This window comes from Lynx rufus, unplaced genomic scaffold (assembly GCF_022079265.1).
Source record: "Lynx rufus isolate CCGP_SWC_20201006 ecotype Redwood Valley unplaced genomic scaffold, mLynRuf1.p SCAF_10, whole genome shotgun sequence".
Taxonomy (NCBI): Eukaryota; Metazoa; Chordata; class Mammalia; order Carnivora; family Felidae; genus Lynx; species Lynx rufus.
Window position 1 is genome coordinate 85,499,040 of NW_025814824.1, and position 20,891 is coordinate 85,519,930.

Here is a 20,891-nt window from a genome sequence, read left to right on the forward strand (position 1 = left end):
GAAGATGCAATTGTAGCACAGACCTGATGGTAGAGCAAAACTTTATTGAAAATTCTTCATGGGAAATAATTTATCTCAATGAAAATAAGTTCGGGAAAATAAAAATGGTAAAGGAAAAAGTTGTAAATTATTTAACGGCACTGGAAAGAAAATTGATCAAAAAATTAAATTGTCTTAATGGAGTTCGTTCCAGAAAACACTTTCTCAAAGGAAGTTTATCAATGTCGTTATAATCCTAATTAAAATGCTGTGGGCTGCATCTAGAAGGTCCAAATCCTTGGGGTCAGAATGATGGGGCCAAAACGTCAGCTAGTCAGCGTTAGGCTGTCCAGTGGTTCCTTGGGCTTCTCCTTCTGAGACCTCCTTTCCCTTGGAAAGCCCTCTTCCCCGTTACACCAAGAGCTCACTGAGGAAAAGTGCCCCTGTGTCTTGTTCCCCACTGATTCCTCATCACCTAGCACAGCGTGTCTGGTCAGTGCTTACAGAATCGAGTCTTACAGCGAAAGCCTTAGAAGGCAGTTTCTGCTCTCAAGAAGAGATTTGGCACAGAGCAAGGGCCCGGATATGTGTTGGCTGGTTGATTGCGTACATGGGTGCAGTGGCTGGATGGACTGAGAGGGTGGCTGGGTGGGAGATGGGTGGATAGTTGGGCAGGTGGGTGGGTGGATGGATGGATGGATGGATGGATGGATGAATGCTTGGATAGATGGATGGATAGCAGGCTGAGTGACTATGTGAGTGAGTGGGTGGATGGATGGATGAGTAAGTGGGAACAAAAGAAACCTGACCTGTTCTCTTTAGCCCAACATTTAAGGCCAGCAGCCTGACCCTTCTCGCTTCCAACATGGCTGACCCACTGTCTCCTTAACCCTGGAAATGGCCTCCATTTTCTTCATACCTTTGCTTTTTTTCAACCTCTCCTTTGCAGAATTGTCTCCCTGCTTCTCTGCCCCTGTTTAGGGGGCAGAGTTCAGACTCTGGAATCAGGCACACTGCTGTTCCCAACCCAGCCTGACCACTTCTCCCTTTCGATCCTTTGCATTCCTTATTGCCACTTCCTCCAGGAAGCCTTCCATGACTCCAGCCCTGCCCCCTCCCTCTCTCCACCCCCACCACTCCCTCAGTGTTGCACTTCCATCAGGCCCTGCCCTGGACCTGGCAGCCCTGGGTACATGGGTACATGGCTGGGTACATGGCTATGGGCCTGGTCTATTCTGACCACTCGGGACCCCGGAGAGAAATCCAAAGGCCTCTGCGTCCCGTGGTGTAGTCTCTCCTCTTCCGCCTGCATGTGAGCCCCTGGCCTCTGTAACCTCCCAGCCCAGGTCATGGGCCCAGCAGCTCTGAGCTAACAGAGCAAGTGCGCAGCCATTCCGAGTGGTGGGCAGGGAGGTGGAGGCTGAGGCAGGATAGGGACTCAAGCACAGGGAGGTCCAGGAAGCCATGCAATGATGCAGGGAGAAAGAGCAAGAGCCCTGAGCCCCACTGCCCAGCTTCGATCCCAGCTCTGATGCTGAGCGGCTGTGTTACCCTCTCTGAGCACTACTTTCCTCCTTTGTGGAAAGAGAGTGGCAGTGCCTGCCTGTAAGGGGTCTAATGGGGGAGGGGTCAGTGCAAATAAGGCACAGGGCCTGGCATGTAGGAAATAGCACATTTTAGTAAGTAATAACAGTAACTATGACTGCTGGGTTTGGCACCCCGGAGCCGTTGACTCGGTGAAGGGAACCCGAGATCAGCTCAGAGGGGTCTGATGAGCCAGTGGGAGGAGAAGCCTCCTACTGTGAGCTCAGCACAGGGCCTGGCTCATAGTAGGTGCTCAACGAATGTTAGGTGGAAGAATGATGAAGAGAATCATCAGTGAATTGAATTCATCAGCGAAGGGCAGCAAAAAGAGGGAGGAGCTTCAACTCCTTCAACTCAAAGGTTAATAAAAGTAACACAGGTAAAGCCCTCAGCTTGGGGCCTGGCCTGGAGCCCACAGACCCTCTGACTACTGTTGGCCCAGGCTACAGGGTAGGAAGGGGCATGTGGAAGGATGGCCAGAGGGATGGGATGACGCCCTGCCTTCCACCTGCCCTGTCCGGCAACGTTGTCTCTCCCTGAAGTCACTAGGAGAGGTCTGATCCCCAGAGAAGCTCCAGTACCCCCGATGGAAAATAGCCTCCTGAGGCAGAGGCTAGGTCTTGCTTCTACCCACTGCAGGGGTCATAGCCCCAAAGGTGAGGCCAGTTATCAGATGCCAAGACGTGTGCACACAGCAACTGACTCTTAGGAGTGTGTGTGTGTGTGTGTGTGTGTGTGTGTGTGTCTGTCTGTCTGTCTTGGCAACTCTCAAACAGTATCTCCAGCCGGGGCCTCTCTCTGAACTCCAGACTCATATATGCAGCTGCCCCCTAGATGCATCCACGTGGCTGTTAGAAGGCAGCTCACACACAATGTGTCCGAAACTACCCTCCTCATTCTCCCCTCCTCCACCTGGTCTCCGTCTCCATTTCATTTAATGGCAACTCCATCCTTCCCCATTGTACAGGCCCCCAGGTCATGTGTCCATCCTTTCTCTGCCCATCCTCTGGTGTCCCTGTCTACCTGCAAAACGCATCCCACGTCGGACTGCTTCTCAGCACCTCCCTGGGTCTGAGCAGACAATATCTCTTGCCCAGATTATTGAGATAACCTCCCAACTCATCCCCCTGCTCCCACCCCCTCCTCCACACAGCTGCCTGAGGAATCTGGTTCAAATGTCAGCCAGATCTCATACCCCCTCTGCTCAGAACCCTCCCACAAAGTCAAAGGCCCATAAGATATGCCCCCTGCTTCTTCCCGCACATCTTAGTGCCCCCCCGCCCCCCCCCCATTCCTGTCACTCACCTGCTTTAGCCATGAGGGCCTTCTTGTCACTTCTCCAACACCTGATACACTCAGCCTCAGGGCCTTTGCATTTGCTGTTTCCTCTGTCGCGAAACTCCCCCCACCCCCATCCCGGCCCAGGTATCTCAGCAAGGCCTCTGACTGTCCTTCCTAAAAGCCCTGGCCATCCTCTTTGCGCTCCCCGCTCATTTTTCTTCATCATATTGTCACCAGTTATTACACTCTGAGTGCTACGGGTTTATCTGTTGCCTGTCCCCTCACCCATTAGAATAGAAGCTGGGAGTGGGGATGGGGGTGGGAAGGACAGTGCATTTGGCTCACTGCTCTATCTCCAGCCTCTAGACAGTCCCTGGCACACAGTAGGCACTAATAAATGTGTGTGCACTCACCGAATGTGTGTCTGCCTGGCCAGGCTGGCCCCTGGATGGTACCTGGGGGCTCCCGGCTGGGCCCGCGTCCCTCCCTGCCCCTGGCCCGTGACCTCCAGCCCCGGCCAGGGAGGGGGGCGGGGGAGGGGGTGTGCTCCCGACAGTGCCCGAGGCCCGGATCAAAGGGCCTCAGAGCCGGCGGCCGGCACAGCTGGGTCTGCGCGCCCGCAGGAAGCTCCGGGGCAGCCCTCGCTGCAGGCCCGGCCCCGGCGCGGCGAGGCTACGGAGAGGCCCTGCGAGGCCCGCGCTCCGGCGGCCGTCGGTCCGAGCGCCCGGCCACGCCGCGCATTCCAGCCGCGTGATTGACGCGCGCACCGGGGCCCCTGCCTGCGGCTCCCGCCGCCCGCCTGGCCCGCCGCCGCCGCCGCATCAAAGCAGATGTTTGCAGCTGGTTTGAGTTGGATCCCCATCAACAGGCCCCTTTTTGTCTCAAAATAAAAAACAGCTACGCCCGGAATGATAAGGACGCGGCAGGCACGTGGGGGAGATGTCAACGAGTCGGGAGGGAGGAGGCCAGGCGGCTCCCTCTGCCTGCTCTCACCCCATCGGCTCCTCCAAGTGACAGGCAAACTCTGGCCGCCGCGGCTGGGCCCCCAAGGGTGTCGAGGGTCCTGTCCCCTGGGCACTGCCCCCCGAACTCCAGCTCATCTCTTAACGGGCATCATCATAGACATCACAGCCCTAGAGCAATAATGATGTCGGCCCCCTATTGGAACGCTTACTGTAGACGAGCCTGCCCTAAGCGCTCTGCGACCACTCCATCCTGGGATCCTCCCCACGAGCCTCTGAAGGACCTGTGGCACCTAGAGGCTCAACACATCCTAGCGATTGCCTGTAAGGTGGGGACCGTGGTCCTTGCCCCAAGGTCAGACAGTAAGTGACAGAGCTGGGATTCAAACTCTTCAGACTATTCCTGCTGCCTTCAGAGCCAGTGTGTCATGCCAGCTTTTCCGGAAAGTCCTCAGACCTCTTCCAGGTTAACCGTCATGACTTTCTGTGCCCCCCAGCTTGCCACGTGTACCCTGTCAAGGCACTTGTCATGCTGTGTCAGCCCCCATGGGACCAGATTTGGCCTCTTTCCTCGAGCATCTTGCATGAGCTTGAGAGCTCAGAGCTTCAAAGTCAGCCTCCCTGGGTGTTTGCTGGGTGAACGTGAGAAGGTATAGCCAGTGGGCCAGAGGGCTATGGTTCCCTCCCCGTGGAGGGAGAGTTTCCAGGCACTGTGGGATTTGGGCCTGGAGAGACCCTAAGGCAAACCAGGCCCAAATCTGCCTGGTCCCCAGTGTGGCCCTCGGTAAGGACCTGACAGAAGCCTATACACCTCAGAGGCACAGACAGATGGGGAGAGCACGGACCCGATGATGTGATTGAGGGCTTCGTGATGAAATTGGAGGTGAGGAAGAGAAGGTTCCAGAGCCCGTGTCCAGCACCATCGTGAGACTCAGACTGGGGAAGGAGTGAGAGGCACACTTGCCAAGATGCCCTCTGTGCCAGGCACTGGGCTAGACCCTCTCACACAGGTTAAAACTCACCGTTTCTCAATCACCGGGTGAGGGAAGGATCAATACCCCCTTTTCACAGAAGAGGAAACTGAATCTCAAAAAAGGGATGAAGAGTGGCCCCGGGCCGCTTAGCTGGTGCCAGAGATGTGGGAAGTGCACCTCTAAGCCCAGGGGGGCAGCCAGAAAGCTCTTGGTGAGCAGGAGATAGGGACGCGGGACAGAGAATGGATTGGCCCACCTTGAGCTAGGTGTCCAGGCCTTGCCCGGTCACTTATGGTCAGGGAGTCATTTAATATTGGCATGGCCCTCCCACCCCAGGGCTTTCCCTGTATACTAGGGACGAGGGCACAGTTGGACTCCAGCCCAACAGGAGGTGTGTAAAAAACTTAACCAACATAGAAGTTCGGATTTTGGACTCTGGGCTGTATAGGGGGTCATGGGACGAGAGCAGTGAGTTCACTTGTCTTGCTACCTGGTGGCATTCTCAAACTTCTGGAAGCAGAGTATCCAATGTTCTCATGTCCTACCTGCGCTGCCCATTTCATTTCTCATAAGGTTATTCATTCATTCAACAAACACTCCCTAGTCACGTCCTCAATGCCAGAACCCAGTGTGGGATGGGTGCATGTGAATTAGACCCAGTGTCTGATTTCTGGGTCAGTGAGGGCTTCAGACACACAAATATCTGGGTCTCAGGGAAGGCTTCACAGAGGAAGGATGGGTCTTCCAGCCTGGAATTGGGTCTTGAAGGATGAAGAGAAGTTCAACAAGAAGCAAAAGGCAGAAAGAAGACAGGCTTTGAGGGCAGATGGAATTTTAAGTGTTATGGAGGCAGGAAGGACTTGTTGTTTTCAGGGAGCAACGAGAACCCTGACAGCTGGAGCAGAGGATCTGAAGGCAGGTGTGACGGGGCTGGAGTAGGGCCTTGAGTGCCATGATGAGGCCTTTGGACTTACCCTGAAATTGTTGGGCACTCTGAGACTGAGGACCCAGTGAGGGGCTGCATAAACTGTAGAATGCAGCGGTGGGGTATGGGAATGGCAGAATAGTGAGGAGGAGACAGAGGGGCCTCCATTCCTCGAGGGTGGTGAGCAGATGCCAGAAGTCTTGAAGAAATGATGAGGTGCCTGCCTCACGGTGCCCAGCCATTATCCCCATTGAACAGATGGGGCCACTGAGGCTCAGAGAGAAGAGGCTTGTGTGTGGTTCCTGTGCTGGGAAGTGACAGAGCCAAGATTCCAAGCCTAATGCACATGCTTCTGGAGTCTGAGACCTGGGGCTGAAAACCTGCAAGGAGAGGCTGGAGGGTCCCCAGGACGTTAGGAAGCCAGTTTTATTGGAGGTAAAAGAATCAGATATACTGCATTGCCTCTCTGCAGTTGTCAGTGGCTTAAGAGAAATTAATTAATCAGATTTGTAATCCATGTTTAAATGCTCCAGAAAAAAATTGGTTTTCAGAGTTTTATTAGCTTCATGAATTTAATAAATTGAGCATTAAACAAATAAACCAATAAAAACTCAGAGGAGATGGAGATGTGTTCTCATAGCCAGGGACTCTTCAAGGGAAGGACGTCCCTAAAAAGGGAATTTCTTACTCCGAAATCACAGATGATCCTGGCGGAGGGAGGATGTGTTTGTGACGGGGAGATGTTCAGTTTGGTTTAAGAGAAACCCACTCAGCTGCACCTGCTGGGTGCTGGGCCAATGCTGAGTAATAAGAACTTGGGGCATTCAGAGCCCTGAGGGCAGACAGACATGGGAATGGCACCCCCAGCAAAGGACAAGGGTGAATGATGGGCAGAATGCACTTGAATGCACTTGAGTATACTTGAACGCACAAAGCATGAAGGGAGTATATGGTGGTGCTTGTGACCTTGTGACTCATGTGACCTTGAACCTGCCCTCTGCACTTTCGTGTGCTCTTCTGTAAAATGGGAATGGAAACAGTGTCTTCCTTTTAGGGTTCTTCAAGGACTTAATGAGGTGATGCAGGTGATGGTAATTGAGTTCATTCACATTGGTGAGACAGGCACACAGAGAACTGAGCCGGGAGTGCTCTGTCCAGCTCAGGCCAGACAGAAGCTAGAAGGACCCAGAACCCAGGGTGGTCATGACAGGGAGGTTTGGTTGGGACCTGTAAACCTGGTGTCAGGAAAGCTGCTCCCAGGAGTGGCGGAGACCCGGTGAGGGCGACAATAAGGACAGTAAGGAACAAGAGAAAGGCAGATGGCAGTTCTGTGGGGTGCCTTCTTCATGCTGGCATAGGGCCAAGGGCTTTACATGCAATAGGGCCTTCTCACAACCCTGTAGGTAGGTACCACCATTCCCGTTTCCTAAATGAAGAAACTGAGGCTCAGAGAGGTTAAATGTCTTGATCAAATTCACACTGGGAAGAAGTTACGGAGCCAGGGTAGAACCCTGGGCTGCCTGCCCCAGCAGTGCCCTCCCCGCCCCCCAGCACAAACACTGTCTTCTCAGGGCAGGTGGTGGGTGCCCCCATCGGACTGGGTTGGGGCTGGGGACCAAGTTGCCCTACCTCACAGGCGGGACCAGACTGTATTGGTTGGTTCAGTGTTCATTCCACAAACATTTATTGCTCACCTTCGTGTACACGGGGCCTTGTGCTCAGCCCGGAAGACAGGTGATCCTGGGGAAAGTGGACCGGGAAACTGATCAAGTGGAGTCCTCAGGATAAATACTACAATGGGGAGGGGGTGTGAGGATGAGCAACTCAGTGAGGTGGGTATCTGAGACTGGAGAGAAGAAGGGGGGCTTCCTGGAGGAAGGGATATCTAAGCTAAATCCTTCAGAATACACAGGTGTTGGGTTGTCAGAGGTTGGGAGTGGGAGGAATGGTGTCCTGGACACTAGGGACAGCAGGAGGGAAGGATTGGCAGTTTACATGGACAGTGGGATTGTGGGTTGCCAGTGAGCCTGTGTGTCTGTGGTGTGGTCATAAAGGTGCCCTCTGGATTTGGAGCTCCTAGACTGGGGGAGGAGCCTGGGCCAGGGGATTGGCACCAAGAGGGCCAGACAGCTGGAGGGGAAGCCACAGGTGGAACCAGAGCTTCAGAGCCTCTCCATGGCACCCCCACCATCCCCTCACACCCCCAGGCCTGCCCCATCCTAGCCTGTTGGCCCAAGTGTGGTAACAGAAGTACACCCATCTGGAACCCCCCTGCACAGTTCTGGGGAGTGAGAACTATTATCCCCGTCTTGCAGGTGAGGACACAGACCCAGACTTGCCCCAGGTCACAGAGACGGTGAGTGGCTGAGTCGGGATTGAGATCATGACCTGGGCTCCAGATCTAGTGCCTTGGGTGCTGGCAGGGCCTTTCTTTTGCGTCAGGCTTCAGGGCCCCTGTGGGGCAGGAAGGCTCAGAGCTTCTCAGCCAGAGCAACTCTATCTCTGTCGGTATTTGCAGCCTCTGTTCGGCCTTCCTGGAGAGGCCCACTCCTGGCCTCAAAAGGCCTGCTCAGCTCACTGACCTCTCCCTCTATGTTCACGGCTTTTACACTGAAAACTCGCTGCATCTTCACATGGGGAAGCGGTCAGTGTTGTTGAGCCCATTATACAGATCAGTAAACTGAGGCTCAGAGAGCAGAAATTACTCGTGCAGTCACTAGCCAGGAAGTGGTGGAACTGAGCGTTGAAACCAAGTCCATCCAATGCCACTGCCACCGGCCTGTGGCTGGGACTGCTTCTCAATGGCCCGTTCCACCGGCCCTTCGTGACGGGAGGGGTCGAGGGCAGGAGGGAGGCTCACAGAGAGGAGGGGACCCCACTGGTGCCCCCAACCCCTCCCACACATGCGTTCGTAGCGCTCACTCCGGCTCCCGTAGACAAAGGCAGCCCCATAATTGGGAGCGAGTATTTCATGCATCCCCCCCTGATGTTTTATTGGGTGGAGAGATGCTTGGAGACCAAAAGGATGGCACATTCCGTTTATAAAGTGTGCGCAGTTTGTTTTATATCCCGAGTTTTTGCAATCTAGATAACAGATGATGCCCCGAGTGGCTGGCGCTGCCTCCGTAATGGCGGCACTGAGCCTTTGGAGAAGTATTAATAATAGATCGTGTTGATGAGTTTGGAGAAAGTAGCAATCGACCCCCTGCTGCCAAGGCATTAGCACGGATGTTCTGAATGCAGCTTGCATGGTGGCAGTGCCTGCAAATGCGGGTCACCTCTCCTGCTGCCCTCCTCCCCTACCTAAGCGGGCCTCCCGTCTGGGAGACGCCCAAGGTGTGCCGACCCTGGCCTGGGACCCCGGCCCTGCCATGCCGGCACAGAGATGCAGCCGGTGCCTGTCTGCTCATAGGCCACTGGGGCCAGGCTGCAGAACTTAGCATGGCACCTAGATCAGGAGGTCGAAGTGTGGGGAGGGGACAGAGGGACAGTGAGGGGGGCAGGGCAGAAGCATCCTCCACGTCAGAGCATCAAGTTGTGGAAACGTGGCTCCTTCCCCAGCACCTTGGCAGAGCTGGACACCCAGCCAGATTACTAGGGGCCTCTGCTTGAGGCTGCCATGGACAGTTGGGTAGGTTGTACCCTGAACAAAGGAATCCAGCCAAAGAGCCAAACCGGAGCTGAAATCCAGCTCATGTTCCCCTTGCAAAGCCACGTACTATGTGGGCTAGTGGGGCCCCAGCTGCCTGCAGCTGACAGCCTGGCCTGAGCCTCAGCCCACCCCAAGCCTTCACTCACCTGCTTTGCAAACACTCACCGAGCCCTTCTTGAGGATCATGTAGAACCAGGTCCTGCCTTTGGAACCCCATAAGAGTTGGAAGCTGACATGTGCAGTCACCGTGATGTGATATTCATTTACCAAGTTACATGCTCAGTATCATTGACTCCTGACAACAGCCCTTTGAGGGAGGTCCTGTTGACATCTCTGTTTCACAGTAGAGGGAACCGAGGCCTGAGGGAATCTCAGGTGAGCACATAGGAGGCTACTTTCCCTGACTGGGACATCAAAGAAGGCTTCCCAGAGGAGGTGGCCTTGGAGTTGGGCACTGCAGGATGAGTAGGAGCCCGCTCAGTAGCACAGAGGCGGGTGGCACGGGGTTGCTGGGGATGCCCCCAATTTGAGTGCCCTGGCCAGCGCCAGGGCAGCAGGCAGACCTCGGATTGGCCCCGTCCACCGCGCCCCACTCGCTCGTCGTGGGCGGTGCTGATGGCAGCCCCGGGAAGGGAGGCAGGCCGAGTGCCTTGCATTTATGGCCGTTTCTGTTCCAGAACCGATTAGTAGAGAATTGCAGCTGTAATCCGTGCCTGTGATGGCGGGCCATAAAGAGGGATGGGATGTGCACAGCGCTCCCAGGGTGGCGCCCGCAGACGTGGCCCAGGGACGTGGGGAATGAAAAATGGTTTTAATTCCCTCCCAGCAGCAATAATTTGATTCTTCATAAATTTTTCCATCAAAGTGTTGTTGAGGCTGAGTTCCCACAGAGCAGGGCACGTGACGGGGAGGGGGGAGCCGGGAGGAGCGGTCAGTAGGTGAGGGCAGGGGAGGGGCCGTGCTGCTCAGACCTTTCTGCCCACGCTGGCTGGAGGCATGGAGACCCCCGCCTGGCTTTGTCTCCAGAGATGGAAGCTGGGTCCGCTTCGTCGTGGAGGGGCTGGATCAAGCCCAGGCTCCGAGTCGGCCCCATCACTTATTACCATGTGACCCTGAGCAAGTGACTCCGCTTCTCGGCACCTCAGTTTCCCTATCCCTAAGATGGGATCCGTGTTCGCTCCTGTCTCACAGCGTTGTTGCAAAGATTAAATGCATTTCTGCCTACAGAGTGCTGAGAACAGCGGCTGGCACACTGTACATGCTCAGTGAATTTCTGCGTGTGATAAAGATACTTAAGCTGAAATGAGGCATAAGCAGGGGTCAGCTCAGCTGAGGGGCAGAGAAGGAACATGTTGAAAGGCCAGTGTGAAGGTGGCCTGGAGAAACTGCAGGCTGTTGCACGGGGCCATGGCCTGGGGGAGCAAAGACAGAGAAAGAGGCAGGATGTAAAGGGCCTTGAGGCACCAGGGAGTCACGGAAGAGCGTGGAGCAGGGAAACAGCACGAGCAGATGTGTGTTGCAGACAGCTCCCTCTGGCTCTCATCCTGGGGGGTGAGTTTGAAGGGTCAGAGGGGCCAGGAGCCCAGGATGGGGACTAGGGCAGCTGCTCAGGCAGGAGAGGAGGGGCCGCACTTGGGTGGTGAGTTGGACGAGGCCAAGGATTGCTTGGATGCGGGAGAGAGGGGCAAGCAAGGAGGAAGCGGAGCAGGTTCTGGGGTGAGGGTAGACCAGCCTGCCCTTTTCAGGGCAGGAACCACCTGGCTCTCAGAGAAGGTGAAGGCCGACCTTGTGCTCTGCCCTCTAGTGGCCACTGTGTCTCCGAGCAGGAAAGACCCTGAGCTGACACACCTAGGGAGCGCATCTCTGGGCAGGATGCCCAGCGCCCACCCTGGGGCCACCAGGGCCCTGGGAGCCAGTGGAGGAGGGCTGCAGGGCCTCCCGCTGTCTGGCTCTGTGCCCAGGGTGGGCCTCTCCTGCCTGGGGTGGAAGGCCAGGGTGGCAGGAGGGAGAGGCCAGCCCCGGATGGGCAGTGGCCTCCGGGAGGGACCCCCGAGCCTAGCCAATGCGCCCACATTGTACCCCTGCAGGCTCTTCGCAGCCAAGTGCAGCGGCTGCATGGAGAAGATCGCCCCCACGGAGTTTGTGATGCGGGCACTGGAGTGTGTGTACCACCTGGGCTGCTTCTGCTGCTGTGTGTGTGAGCGGCAGCTCCGCAAGGGCGACGAGTTTGTGCTCAAGGAGGGCCAGCTGCTGTGCAAGGGTGACTACGAGAAGGAGAAGGACCTGCTCAGCTCCGTGAGCCCCGACGAGTCCGACTCCGGTGAGCCACGGCTGGAGCTGGGGGGCAGGCGGCAGGGAGGGGCCCCTGCCGGCAAAGGACCTGAGCTACACAGACGGTGCACCCACATCCGGTGCACGTGGCACTGACGTGACCGCATGCCGTTACCTGCCACTAATGTGTGTGCACGTCCCCGGGCGCACAGATGCACATATGGACACTACCACGTGTGTTGTGCACCGGTGTATGTGCGTATGACCACACACACACACACACACACACACACACACACACACAAGCACATAAAATGCATGTGTGGATACCCAGGCCCAGGAGTATACATACATGGACACATGTGCTTAGATGCCCACACACGCACAAGCCCACACTCAGGAACACACGTGCACGTCCACTTAAACATGCATACATGCGCACGCATGACCCAGCACGCACATCACACGCACACTGAGCAGCTCTGCGTGTGGCCACACACCCGTTTATCCACCTGCTCACTGTACTGTGGTTTACACACCTGCACACACACCGCACATACCCTGCTCTCCGGCCCACCGCCCTCACCCTCTCTTGTCCTCGCCGTGGCCTCCGCCGTGGCACAGCACCACAGGCGTCTCTGCCAGCACCAGGCCTGCAGGCTGGTGGTGGCCGAGAGGCAGGGATCTGGTGCGTCCTTCATCAGTGGGGAGCAGCAGCCTGAGCTGTCATTTCCCAGCTGGGTGGGGGCCCTCGGTGGTGCAGGGAAAGACCCTGTTTCCCAGGATGAAGGCACGCCTCTACTCTGCTCCAGCCTCCAAAAGGACTGTGCCAGCTTAGAGCCCTCCTGGCAGAAGGGCAGGTACGGGAAAGGAGGAATGAGTCTTGGAAGGGAAAAGCCAGGGAGAAGGCTGGTGCCGTGTCATTCCAGGGTAGTGGGGGAGGACTGGAACAGAGGGGGCAGAGAGGAGGTACCCTGGTCTGCTGAGCCGGGGCAACCTAGGGTAACCTAGAGCCCACGGTCACAAGACCTGCCCATCTCGAAGAGCTTTGTTACTGTGGGGGCCCTTGGAGGAAGTAGTGAGCCCCCTATCTGTCTGTCCCTCTGTCCACCCATGGGCAGGGCACCGTGGAGGCTGCCTGGACTCATGGCAGAGCAGACACTGACCGGGTGCCATGGACCCATTCCTATCAGGCCTGGGAGGGGCTCTTGGAGGGAAGAGATCCACCCCCTCCACAGGGGCTCATGCTCTGAGGAAGATGGGCCTGGGAAAAGGAGGCCAGTTCAGACTCAGGGGCAGCAGGAAGCACGTGGTGTCCATCCGGGGCTGGCATCTCCGAGGCCCACAACTCTGGGGCGTGGAAGGGGCCACGTGTGCATTGCATGGTGGGTGTGGGTGTGTCTCTGGGTGAATACACGTGCTTCTGCGTGTGTGTGTGTGTGTGCCTGTTCAGGTGTGTGCATGCCTGTATGTGTCCACCTATGAGCATGCACCTGTGTGTGTGTGTGTGTGTGTGTGTGTGTGTGTGTGTGTGTGTGAATGAATGAATATGTCTTCGAGTTGCGTGCGCCCAGGTCTCCGTGGGCCCACGTGCCAGTGTGCGTGCACATATGCAGGTGGTTGAGTGTGTAACTCCATGGGGGGGGTATGTATTCTGTGGTCATGAATACTCCTGTGTGAGAATGTCTGGGGTATGCCATCACCTGACATTTCGTAGTCCCTAGAAGCTTCAAGGAAGAAGGTTCCCCAGAGTTTTCTCCCTGGGTCCTGGGGCCCGCTGGCCTTGGGCGAGGGCAGTGGGAACGAGTTTTCTGTAAGGCTGACGTGCTGGGCTGGGGTCTCCGGAGTCCCTGGAGCCAGCCCTGGTGGGTGTTGGCTGGAAGTAATGGGATCCCGCCAGGCAACAGATTGCCTACGGGTACAAGGCTGAGACCCTTGTACAAACCTGATGGGCCGGGTATGTCCGCCACAGTGAAGAGTGAGGACGAGGATGGAGACATGAAGCCAGCCAAGGGGCAGGGCAGCCAGAGCAAGGGCAGTGGGGACGACGGGAAGGACCCCCGGAGGCCCAAGCGACCCCGGACCATCCTCACCACGCAGCAGCGAAGAGCCTTCAAGGCCTCCTTTGAGGTGTCCTCCAAGCCCTGCCGAAAGGTGAGGGGCCCCCGGGGTGGGGCGGGGCTGACACCCCACACCCGCTGCCCTCCCAGACAATGCCCCTACCGCTCTTGCTGGGGACGGGGACCTCCCTGAACCTCCCCGCCAACCCACAGTTCCCCCAAGCCCCATGCGCCCCACCCCCACCCCCGGCCTGATCTGTGTCCGTCCATCCGGGCAGGTCCGAGAGACTCTGGCGGCGGAGACGGGCCTCAGCGTGCGTGTGGTCCAGGTCTGGTTTCAGAACCAAAGAGCCAAGGTGAGAGGCCGCTTACCCCCGTTGGGCAGGGATGGAGCAGGGGTGCGGGCAGAAGACAGGGTCCTGATGGGAGGTGCTGGGAATGAACGGGGGGCAGGGGGGCAGGGACTGGCACGACCTGTGTCCCCCGCAGATGAAGAAGTTGGCACGGCGGCACCAGCAGCAGCAGGAACAGCAGAACTCCCAGCGGCTGGGCCAAGGTGAGCCGGGGCCAGGGCGCTGGGGCCCAGGCTCAGCCTCTGGTAATGAGATCCCCCCAGCCCCCCAACTGACACCTTCCGGGGGCGGGGGGGGGGTGATCAGGGCTCCGGGAACTGCTACCTTGGAACCTGGTGAGATCAAGAGAGGCGGTGGGGACCACGGGCAGGATGCAGGAGGAGGGATGGCAGGGTGGGCGGCCCACAGGGGTGGCAGAATTTTCAAAGTCAAAACTGCAGCCATCTGAGACGCCTGGCTGGCTCAGTTGGTAGAGCACGCGACTCTCAATCTCAGGGTCGCGAGTTCAAGCCCCACGTTGGGCATAGAGCTTACTTAAAAAAAAACAAACAAAAAAACAACCACAAATCTGCAACCATCTCTCACCTTCACGCTGTGCCAGGCACCTTCCTCACCGCTGGTCACGCTCTGCCTCACTTCACTCCCACAGACCCGCGAGGGGAAGGGCATTGTCATGGCGATGCTCGCCGATGCTCAGCGAGACCAAGGGACTTGCTGGGTTCTCTCAGTTCGTAAGGGGCAAAGCCGGCCCCTTTAACATGACCATACACCCCACTGCCCATGCTACAATTTAGCAGAAGTCTCCGGAGAAATCTCCAGAGAGCTTCCGCAAGCCATTGAGGAGTTGGGGGTGGGCTCCTGCTGAGTGACGAGGAGCCAGTTTGAGGGTAGTGGCCAGGCCCCTGAACGCTGGGCTTTGCCAAAATGCCGTGTCCATTTCTTGGGCCGGGGCTGGCCTCCCAAGCCCCATGGGGATACAGAGCCTTGAAGGGAGGGCACGGAGATCTTCCTGGGACTGCTCTAGTAGAGTCGCGGCCCTAGAGCTGCCTGTTCCCAGGTGAGACTGGGATTCCAGGGCAGATGCTAGGGCACTAGTGGGCAGCCCCTCCTACTCAGGACTCGGGGCCAGGCCAGTGTCCCCGGCTGCATCTGAGCCTTGGAGCCCCGTTATTCCTCTGCCTCCTCTGCCGCCTTTCCCAAGACAGCCTGGCCTCCTGGGGCTATAGCCACTGTCTCTGGTCTCCCAGCCACCTCCTGAGCTATGTCACACCTTTCAGTGTTCCCAGCTGCCCCTGAGATGTAGCCTCCCCAAGAATGTTCCACAGTCCGCCTTGAGCTCATCACAGCCCATACTGTACTCCACACAGCACCCTGCTACCCCATCCTCACAACACCCCCTCCTCCTCCCCACCCCATCTCAGCAAATGGCACCACTCCGTACCCGGTGGCCACGCCAGTAACCGGGAGTCACCTCTGACCCTTCCTGTCCTCCATTTGCTGTATCTGCTCGGTTGCCAAGTAGGGCAGTGGTTTTCTTGTCCCGTGTCCCTCATGCCCCTCCCAGGGGTTGTCATTCCTACATTCACCTTACAGGGACCCCAGACCCTCCCTCCGCTTCCTCAGTGGTCTCTGCCTCCGGCCTCCAGCCTGCCCCTCCCTGGCTGAGACCCTCCCCTGACTTCCTAGAGCCTCAGGGAGAACCCACACTCAGCTTGGGCCCCCGAAGGAACCATCTTCCTCCCCACCCCGGCCTTCTCTCGTTCTCAACAGTGGAGCCCTGTGCACCAGGCTCCCTGCTCTGACCCAGCAGTTTCTCCCCTCCCTGCCTTTGCTGCCCTTCAACCTGGCATGCCTGCCCCCTAGCATGGTTGGACCCCTGCTGGTTCTTTAAGTCATATGGAGGTAGGCTTCCTCCAGGAAGCCTTCCCTGAAGCTCTTTGGCCCGGGCATGGGCCCCACCTTAATGCCCCCAGATGCGGGGAGCTCACTGCACCCACATGTTGAATGATTACTGGCTGCTTAATGCCTGTCTCTGCCAGGTGGTGAGCTCCTGGAGGGCAAAGCCACTGGAGGAAGGGAGGAGGTGGGATGGGGAGGTCTGTGGCTTTCGATAAACTGACTTTTGAAGAGGAACTACAGTGTGTGTCTGGGGAAGGGGCCAGGGGTCAGATACCTGGGCTCACGGGCCCTGGAAGGCCATAAGCAGCCTGGGGAAGTCTGGAGGAGGTCAGAGGGATGGTGTGGGCACCCTGGACTGGGGGATCGTGTGGGAGGGAGGTCCGTGGGAACTCCCAAGGTACATCTGTGAGGGCTCCCGGGGTGGGGGGACCTCCAGGATCAGGTGGACAGGGCTGGTCGGTGAAGGTGTGCTCTGTCCCCAGAGGTCCTGTCGAGTCGCATGGAGGGCATGATGGCCTCCTACACACCGCTGGCCCCCCCACAACAGCAGATCGTGGCCATGGAGCAGAGCCCCTACGGCAGCAGCGACCCCTTCCAGCAGGGCCTCACGCCGCCCCAAATGCCAGGTGACCACATGAACCCCTATGGTAAGCCGCCCCCAGCCCCTGCCCGCCCCAGCACCGCCCCCGCCCGCTGCCTGACCTGGCAGGCCTGGGGCCATGACAGCCACCTCCCACCCCCGGGCCCGGGCAGGCCCTGCCAACACAGCCCACCTGCCTCCTCCTGACGCCAGGGGCGCCCTCGCGACCCCACCCATGGCCCTCAGCACCTCTGGTCCCCCGCTGCCGCCACAGGCCATCCTGTCCCTCCTCACCTCTGGCCACACAGCCTGCAGGGCCAACAGGGCCCCCAGGAGCCCCAGCCTGCACTGGCTCCTGACGCCCCCTCTACCCTCAGGGAACGACTCCATCTTCCATGACATCGACAGCGATACCTCCTTAACCAGCCTCAGCGACTGCTTCTTGGGCTCCTCGGACGTGGGCTCCCTGCAGGCCCGCGTGGGGAACCCCATCGACCGGCTCTACTCCATGCAGAGTTCCTACTTCGCCTCCTGAGAGCCAGCTGGCTGCATGGACGCTTGGGCCAGGGTCCTGGGGTGGGCCTGCGGCCGCCGCAGCCAGCCCCACCGCCCGCATAGACTCTACACACAGCCATACGGTGCCCTTTCCTGGGCCAGCCGGGCAGGCAGATGGGCGCAGCCTGGGCAGGGCTGTATCCTGCCCACAGAGACCGTGTCACCCCAGGGACCCAGAGTCTCGGAAAGCCACTCGCCTCCCAGCCCCACCTCGGCCTCCATCACCTCCTTCTCCCTACCCATCTCTTTTTTGGGAAGCTTAAATTCTCTCTATTTTTTTAAACGTCCTCTCTGTGTCCAGCCAACCTCCACAGGCCGGGCCTAGGCCAAGGCAAGGCCCCCGCGCGTGCCCCGGGGCAGGGATGCTGCACGCGGCACCCGTCACCTGCGAGAAGCGTAGGACCCTGCACCCTGGGCTGGTGCCCACCTCCTCCCCCACCTCCAAGGGCAGGCCTGCCAGCCTGGGTTCACCTGTCCCAGCCCGAGCCTGGAACAGAAGTGGGGAAGAGCTTGGCAGGTGTGCCAGGCCCACTGAGGCACGGCCCTGAAGGGGAGTCCCTGGGGAGGGTAGACTGAGCCTCTCCTGCAAACACGCACACTCGAAGGCACACCCGTGTGATACGCACACAGATATGTAGACAAGCTACAAGAGACACAGAGGCGCTCTGTGGGCCAGCCTGGCCGTGTCAGGAAGGGGAAAGAGGCCAGACGGGGGCGGGGACCCCCCCTTCTGACAGCAATAGGAGAGAAGGAAGGAGGAGAGGGAGGGAGGGGAGAGTTTGGGGCTTGAAACATGCAGACCCAGATGTATCCCAGCCTCAGCCTAAATAGGTGCTGCCTGAGCTGGCGGGGCGGCCCCAGACGCGACTGGCTCCACGGGCAGAGACAGAGCCCCCAGAAGCAGGGAGGACGTGTGGCAGAACGTCCAGGCAGGAAAGCAACTTCAAAAGTCACCCACTCGGCTCATCATCTGAGGTGTGGCTCCCTCTGCCTCTCCTCGCATCCCTCCAGTGGCAGGGAGCCCGCTACTTCATCGGGCCCCGAGTCAGCTGCCGTTTTCTGCTGGTTTCGCCTCTGCCTTTTTCAGCCCTGAGTCTTCACTTCTCAAAGCCAGACTTTTCCAGTTTCTCCAGCTCTTCCTCTTAAAACTGTACCCTCAGCTGGGCTCCAGCTTTTCCTCTAAAGGTGGAGTAGATATAACCCAGTCTTCCCACTGACATCAGCCAGCCACCTCCCCTGCTTTAGGCACCCTGCCTCTGTTAATGTGGCCCAAAATCCAGTGCACAGTTTAGGCCACATAACCTAGAAACTCACCCTTCCCTTCTGTAACTGAATCTCCTGGCCGTCACACATGTGGCAGCTAAGCCACATCTCTCTTCTGTGTGTAAGTGGGGGAGGGGGCATTTCTTATTTAGATCCAGTGAAGGACCTTGACTTTTTGACTTCTTACATTTCTTCTTATTTGATTCAATCCAGCCTGTGGAGTTTCTCTGCACCCCCAACTCTGTGACCACTCGTTTGCTGGCCCTCCTGAGCACGTCTGCCCGTGTCAGGGGTCAGCCCTGTGCTTCTTACCGAAGGCATGTGAACCTTCAGGGCCCCTCCCCGTCTGGCATTGGCCGTGAACCGGTCAGTCGTCCTTGGATGATGCTTTCCAGTGCGCTTCCAGCCCTGTTTTGTCAAACGCCCCGCCGGAAGCCAGATCTGCACCCCCCTACCCCCACCCCACCCCACCCCGGATCCACTCAGCTCTGACCCTGTCGAAAGAGTACGTGAGGGCCCTGTGCTCAGTGACCCCCTCGCTGGCCCCTGGTGGCCACTGTGTCCTCGGCTAGGTGCTCACAGCCCTGCCTTTAATTCTAACATCAAGCCCTAGGCCGCCACCCTGAGATCTGCCCAGTCCAGGCTTTGAGCTAATAGAACGATGGGTGTCTCTCTCTGCCTTTGGGCCCCCCACCTGACTCCCTCTGGGATCCTCCAAGTTCAGCAACATGCCCTGTGATTTTGCTCCTCTGTCCAGTGGGGAGGCCTCAGCTTCTCCGGAGTGTCCTGTGCTTTTCACCAGAGCTGTCGTGGGGGCAGGACTCTCAGCAGCCCCCCTCGGGCCGGGCAGCCACCCTGGCCGTTCCGTGCATTCCTCGTTCCACACAGGCTGCCACAGGGACCTTGGCCGCTGTTCTCTGTTCTCTGTAGCTTAGTCCAGCTGTGTCCTCTATCGTCCTGGGCCACCAGCGGTCCCTTAAGACAGCCATGCTGGTTTCTTGAGAGATGCTCTCTTCCTTCTCTTGTGCTCACGTGGTCCAAATCATGCTGAGGGCACTTGGGGCAGCCCCTGCCCCCAACCCCCAGGAGCCCTGGTCCTTTTCTCCCAGACTCTTTCGGTTGGAAGGAACCTCAGGAACGGTCATCTGGTCCACTCCCTTGACCCTGCAGCTGGAAGAGCTGGGCTGGGAGAGGGGAGGGAGCAGGGGCACCATGTCAGTTCCTCGTCCTCTTCCTCTGGTGAATGGCCTCCAGGTCAGAGGGACATGACTTGTCTTAGGAAGCTTTGCCAGCCCCTGGAGGGCATCTCTTCCCATTTGGGGGCCTCCCAACCTCCCAAGTCCAGCCACGGCTCTGTCCCCACTGTGCATTAGTGGCTCCTTATGAGGAGCTGGTACAGAGACCCCCCCCCCACTCCTGTCCCATGGATGGCCACAGCCAAGGGAATCTTAGAGAGCCCCGTGGGCCAGAGAAACCCCATCAGTCGTGATTAGGAACTTGCCGTATGCTACAGCTCACTGCCCCCGGTTCCCTCAGGCGCCCCCAGACACTGATGCCCGCTCTGCCCAGCCCTGGGCTGGGTGTGGAGACACAGATGAACAAGATGTGGGGCCCACCCTTGAGGGGCTTTCTTCTAGAAGGAGAGCCATTCACACTCCGACCTAGCCCTGTCCAAACATTAGTGGGGATCCATTTCTCCAGTGAGGAACCTGAGGCTCAGAGAAAGGAAGCAAATGTTCAGGGCGACCCAGCAGAAGCACACAGAGGCTCACAGGCTCGCTGGAATCTGGGGTGAGCTGCCATGAACAGGCTCTCCCTGCTTCATGTGGGGGGAAGTGCAGCCTTGACTTGGGGGGGCAGAGTGAGTAGTCAGGGGCACTCCCCCCCCCCCCCCGCCCACCATCAGTGGTGGCTGGGATGGGAAGCCCAAGAGAAGAGGGAGGTAAAAGTCTGGCCCCAAGGAAGAGGCAGGAAGTGTGAGGTGGGCAGGGGGAGTGTCAGGATAAAACCAAGTCCGAATTCGTTTCCCTGCTGGGGAAGGTGAGGCTCAGAGGGAGGAAGGAATAGGCCCCAACTGACACCGCAAATGAGGCAGAGGCAGAGGAGAGACAAGACGGTGGGGTCCTGCCCCCAACCAGAGCCTCATCTGCCTGCCCCGTGGAGCCTCCCGGAGGGGGCCACACAGACGCGGGCCACTCTGGTTCCAAAGATCAGACCACAGAGCCGCAGGAGAAGCGGTCCGTGCAAGCGGGCTGGGCATGTTGTAGGCCTCCCGGGAGGGGGAGGGGAGGAGCCCACTGCCTCTGGACAAGCAGGGCCCGAGCACGGTCAGGCCCCCATCGCAGGGTCCGGGTAGCCTCTTCTCCCTTAGGGGGCTCAGCTGCCGCTTAGCAGTGAGGCTGCCCCACCCACCCACGTGGAGCCAGGGCCCCTCGCGCTCCGCGCACGCGCACGGGGAGCCTGGAGGAAGGAGAACTGGCCGACCCCTGCCTGGCCAGAGCTCTGGGCGCCACCTGGGCTGAGGACTTCACCTCCTGTCCGGGGAACCTGCAG

The 20,891-nt window shown here is 58.3% G+C and overlaps 1 protein-coding gene and 1 non-coding gene across 4 annotated transcripts in view; both read left to right on the top strand.

The window, feature by feature from the left end:
- The window catches only part of LMX1B (LIM homeobox transcription factor 1 beta), an 80,076-nt gene extending 63,021 nt beyond the window's left edge, over positions 1–17,055 (top strand). Inside the window, exons 3-8 of one of the 3 annotated variants that reach the window (XM_047099979.1) lie at positions 11,445–11,677; positions 13,601–13,782; positions 13,967–14,044; positions 14,178–14,260; positions 16,406–16,566; positions 16,898–17,055. In XM_047099979.1, the coding sequence (XP_046955935.1) occupies positions 11,445–11,677; positions 13,601–13,782; positions 13,967–14,044; positions 14,178–14,260; positions 16,406–16,566; positions 16,898–17,055 (895 nt within the window). Of the gene's footprint in view, positions 1–11,444; positions 11,678–13,600; positions 13,783–13,966; positions 14,045–14,177; positions 14,261–16,405; positions 16,588–16,897 lie in introns of all 3 variants that reach the window. The other 2 variants (XM_047099986.1, XM_047099995.1) reach the window with 2 other exon arrangements.
- TRNAE-CUC (transfer RNA glutamic acid (anticodon CUC)) lies at positions 14,493–14,565 on the top strand. Its single transcript has one exon. It is a non-coding gene; the product is annotated as a tRNA-Glu (tRNA).
- Positions 17,056–20,891: the final 3,836 nt, after the last annotated feature.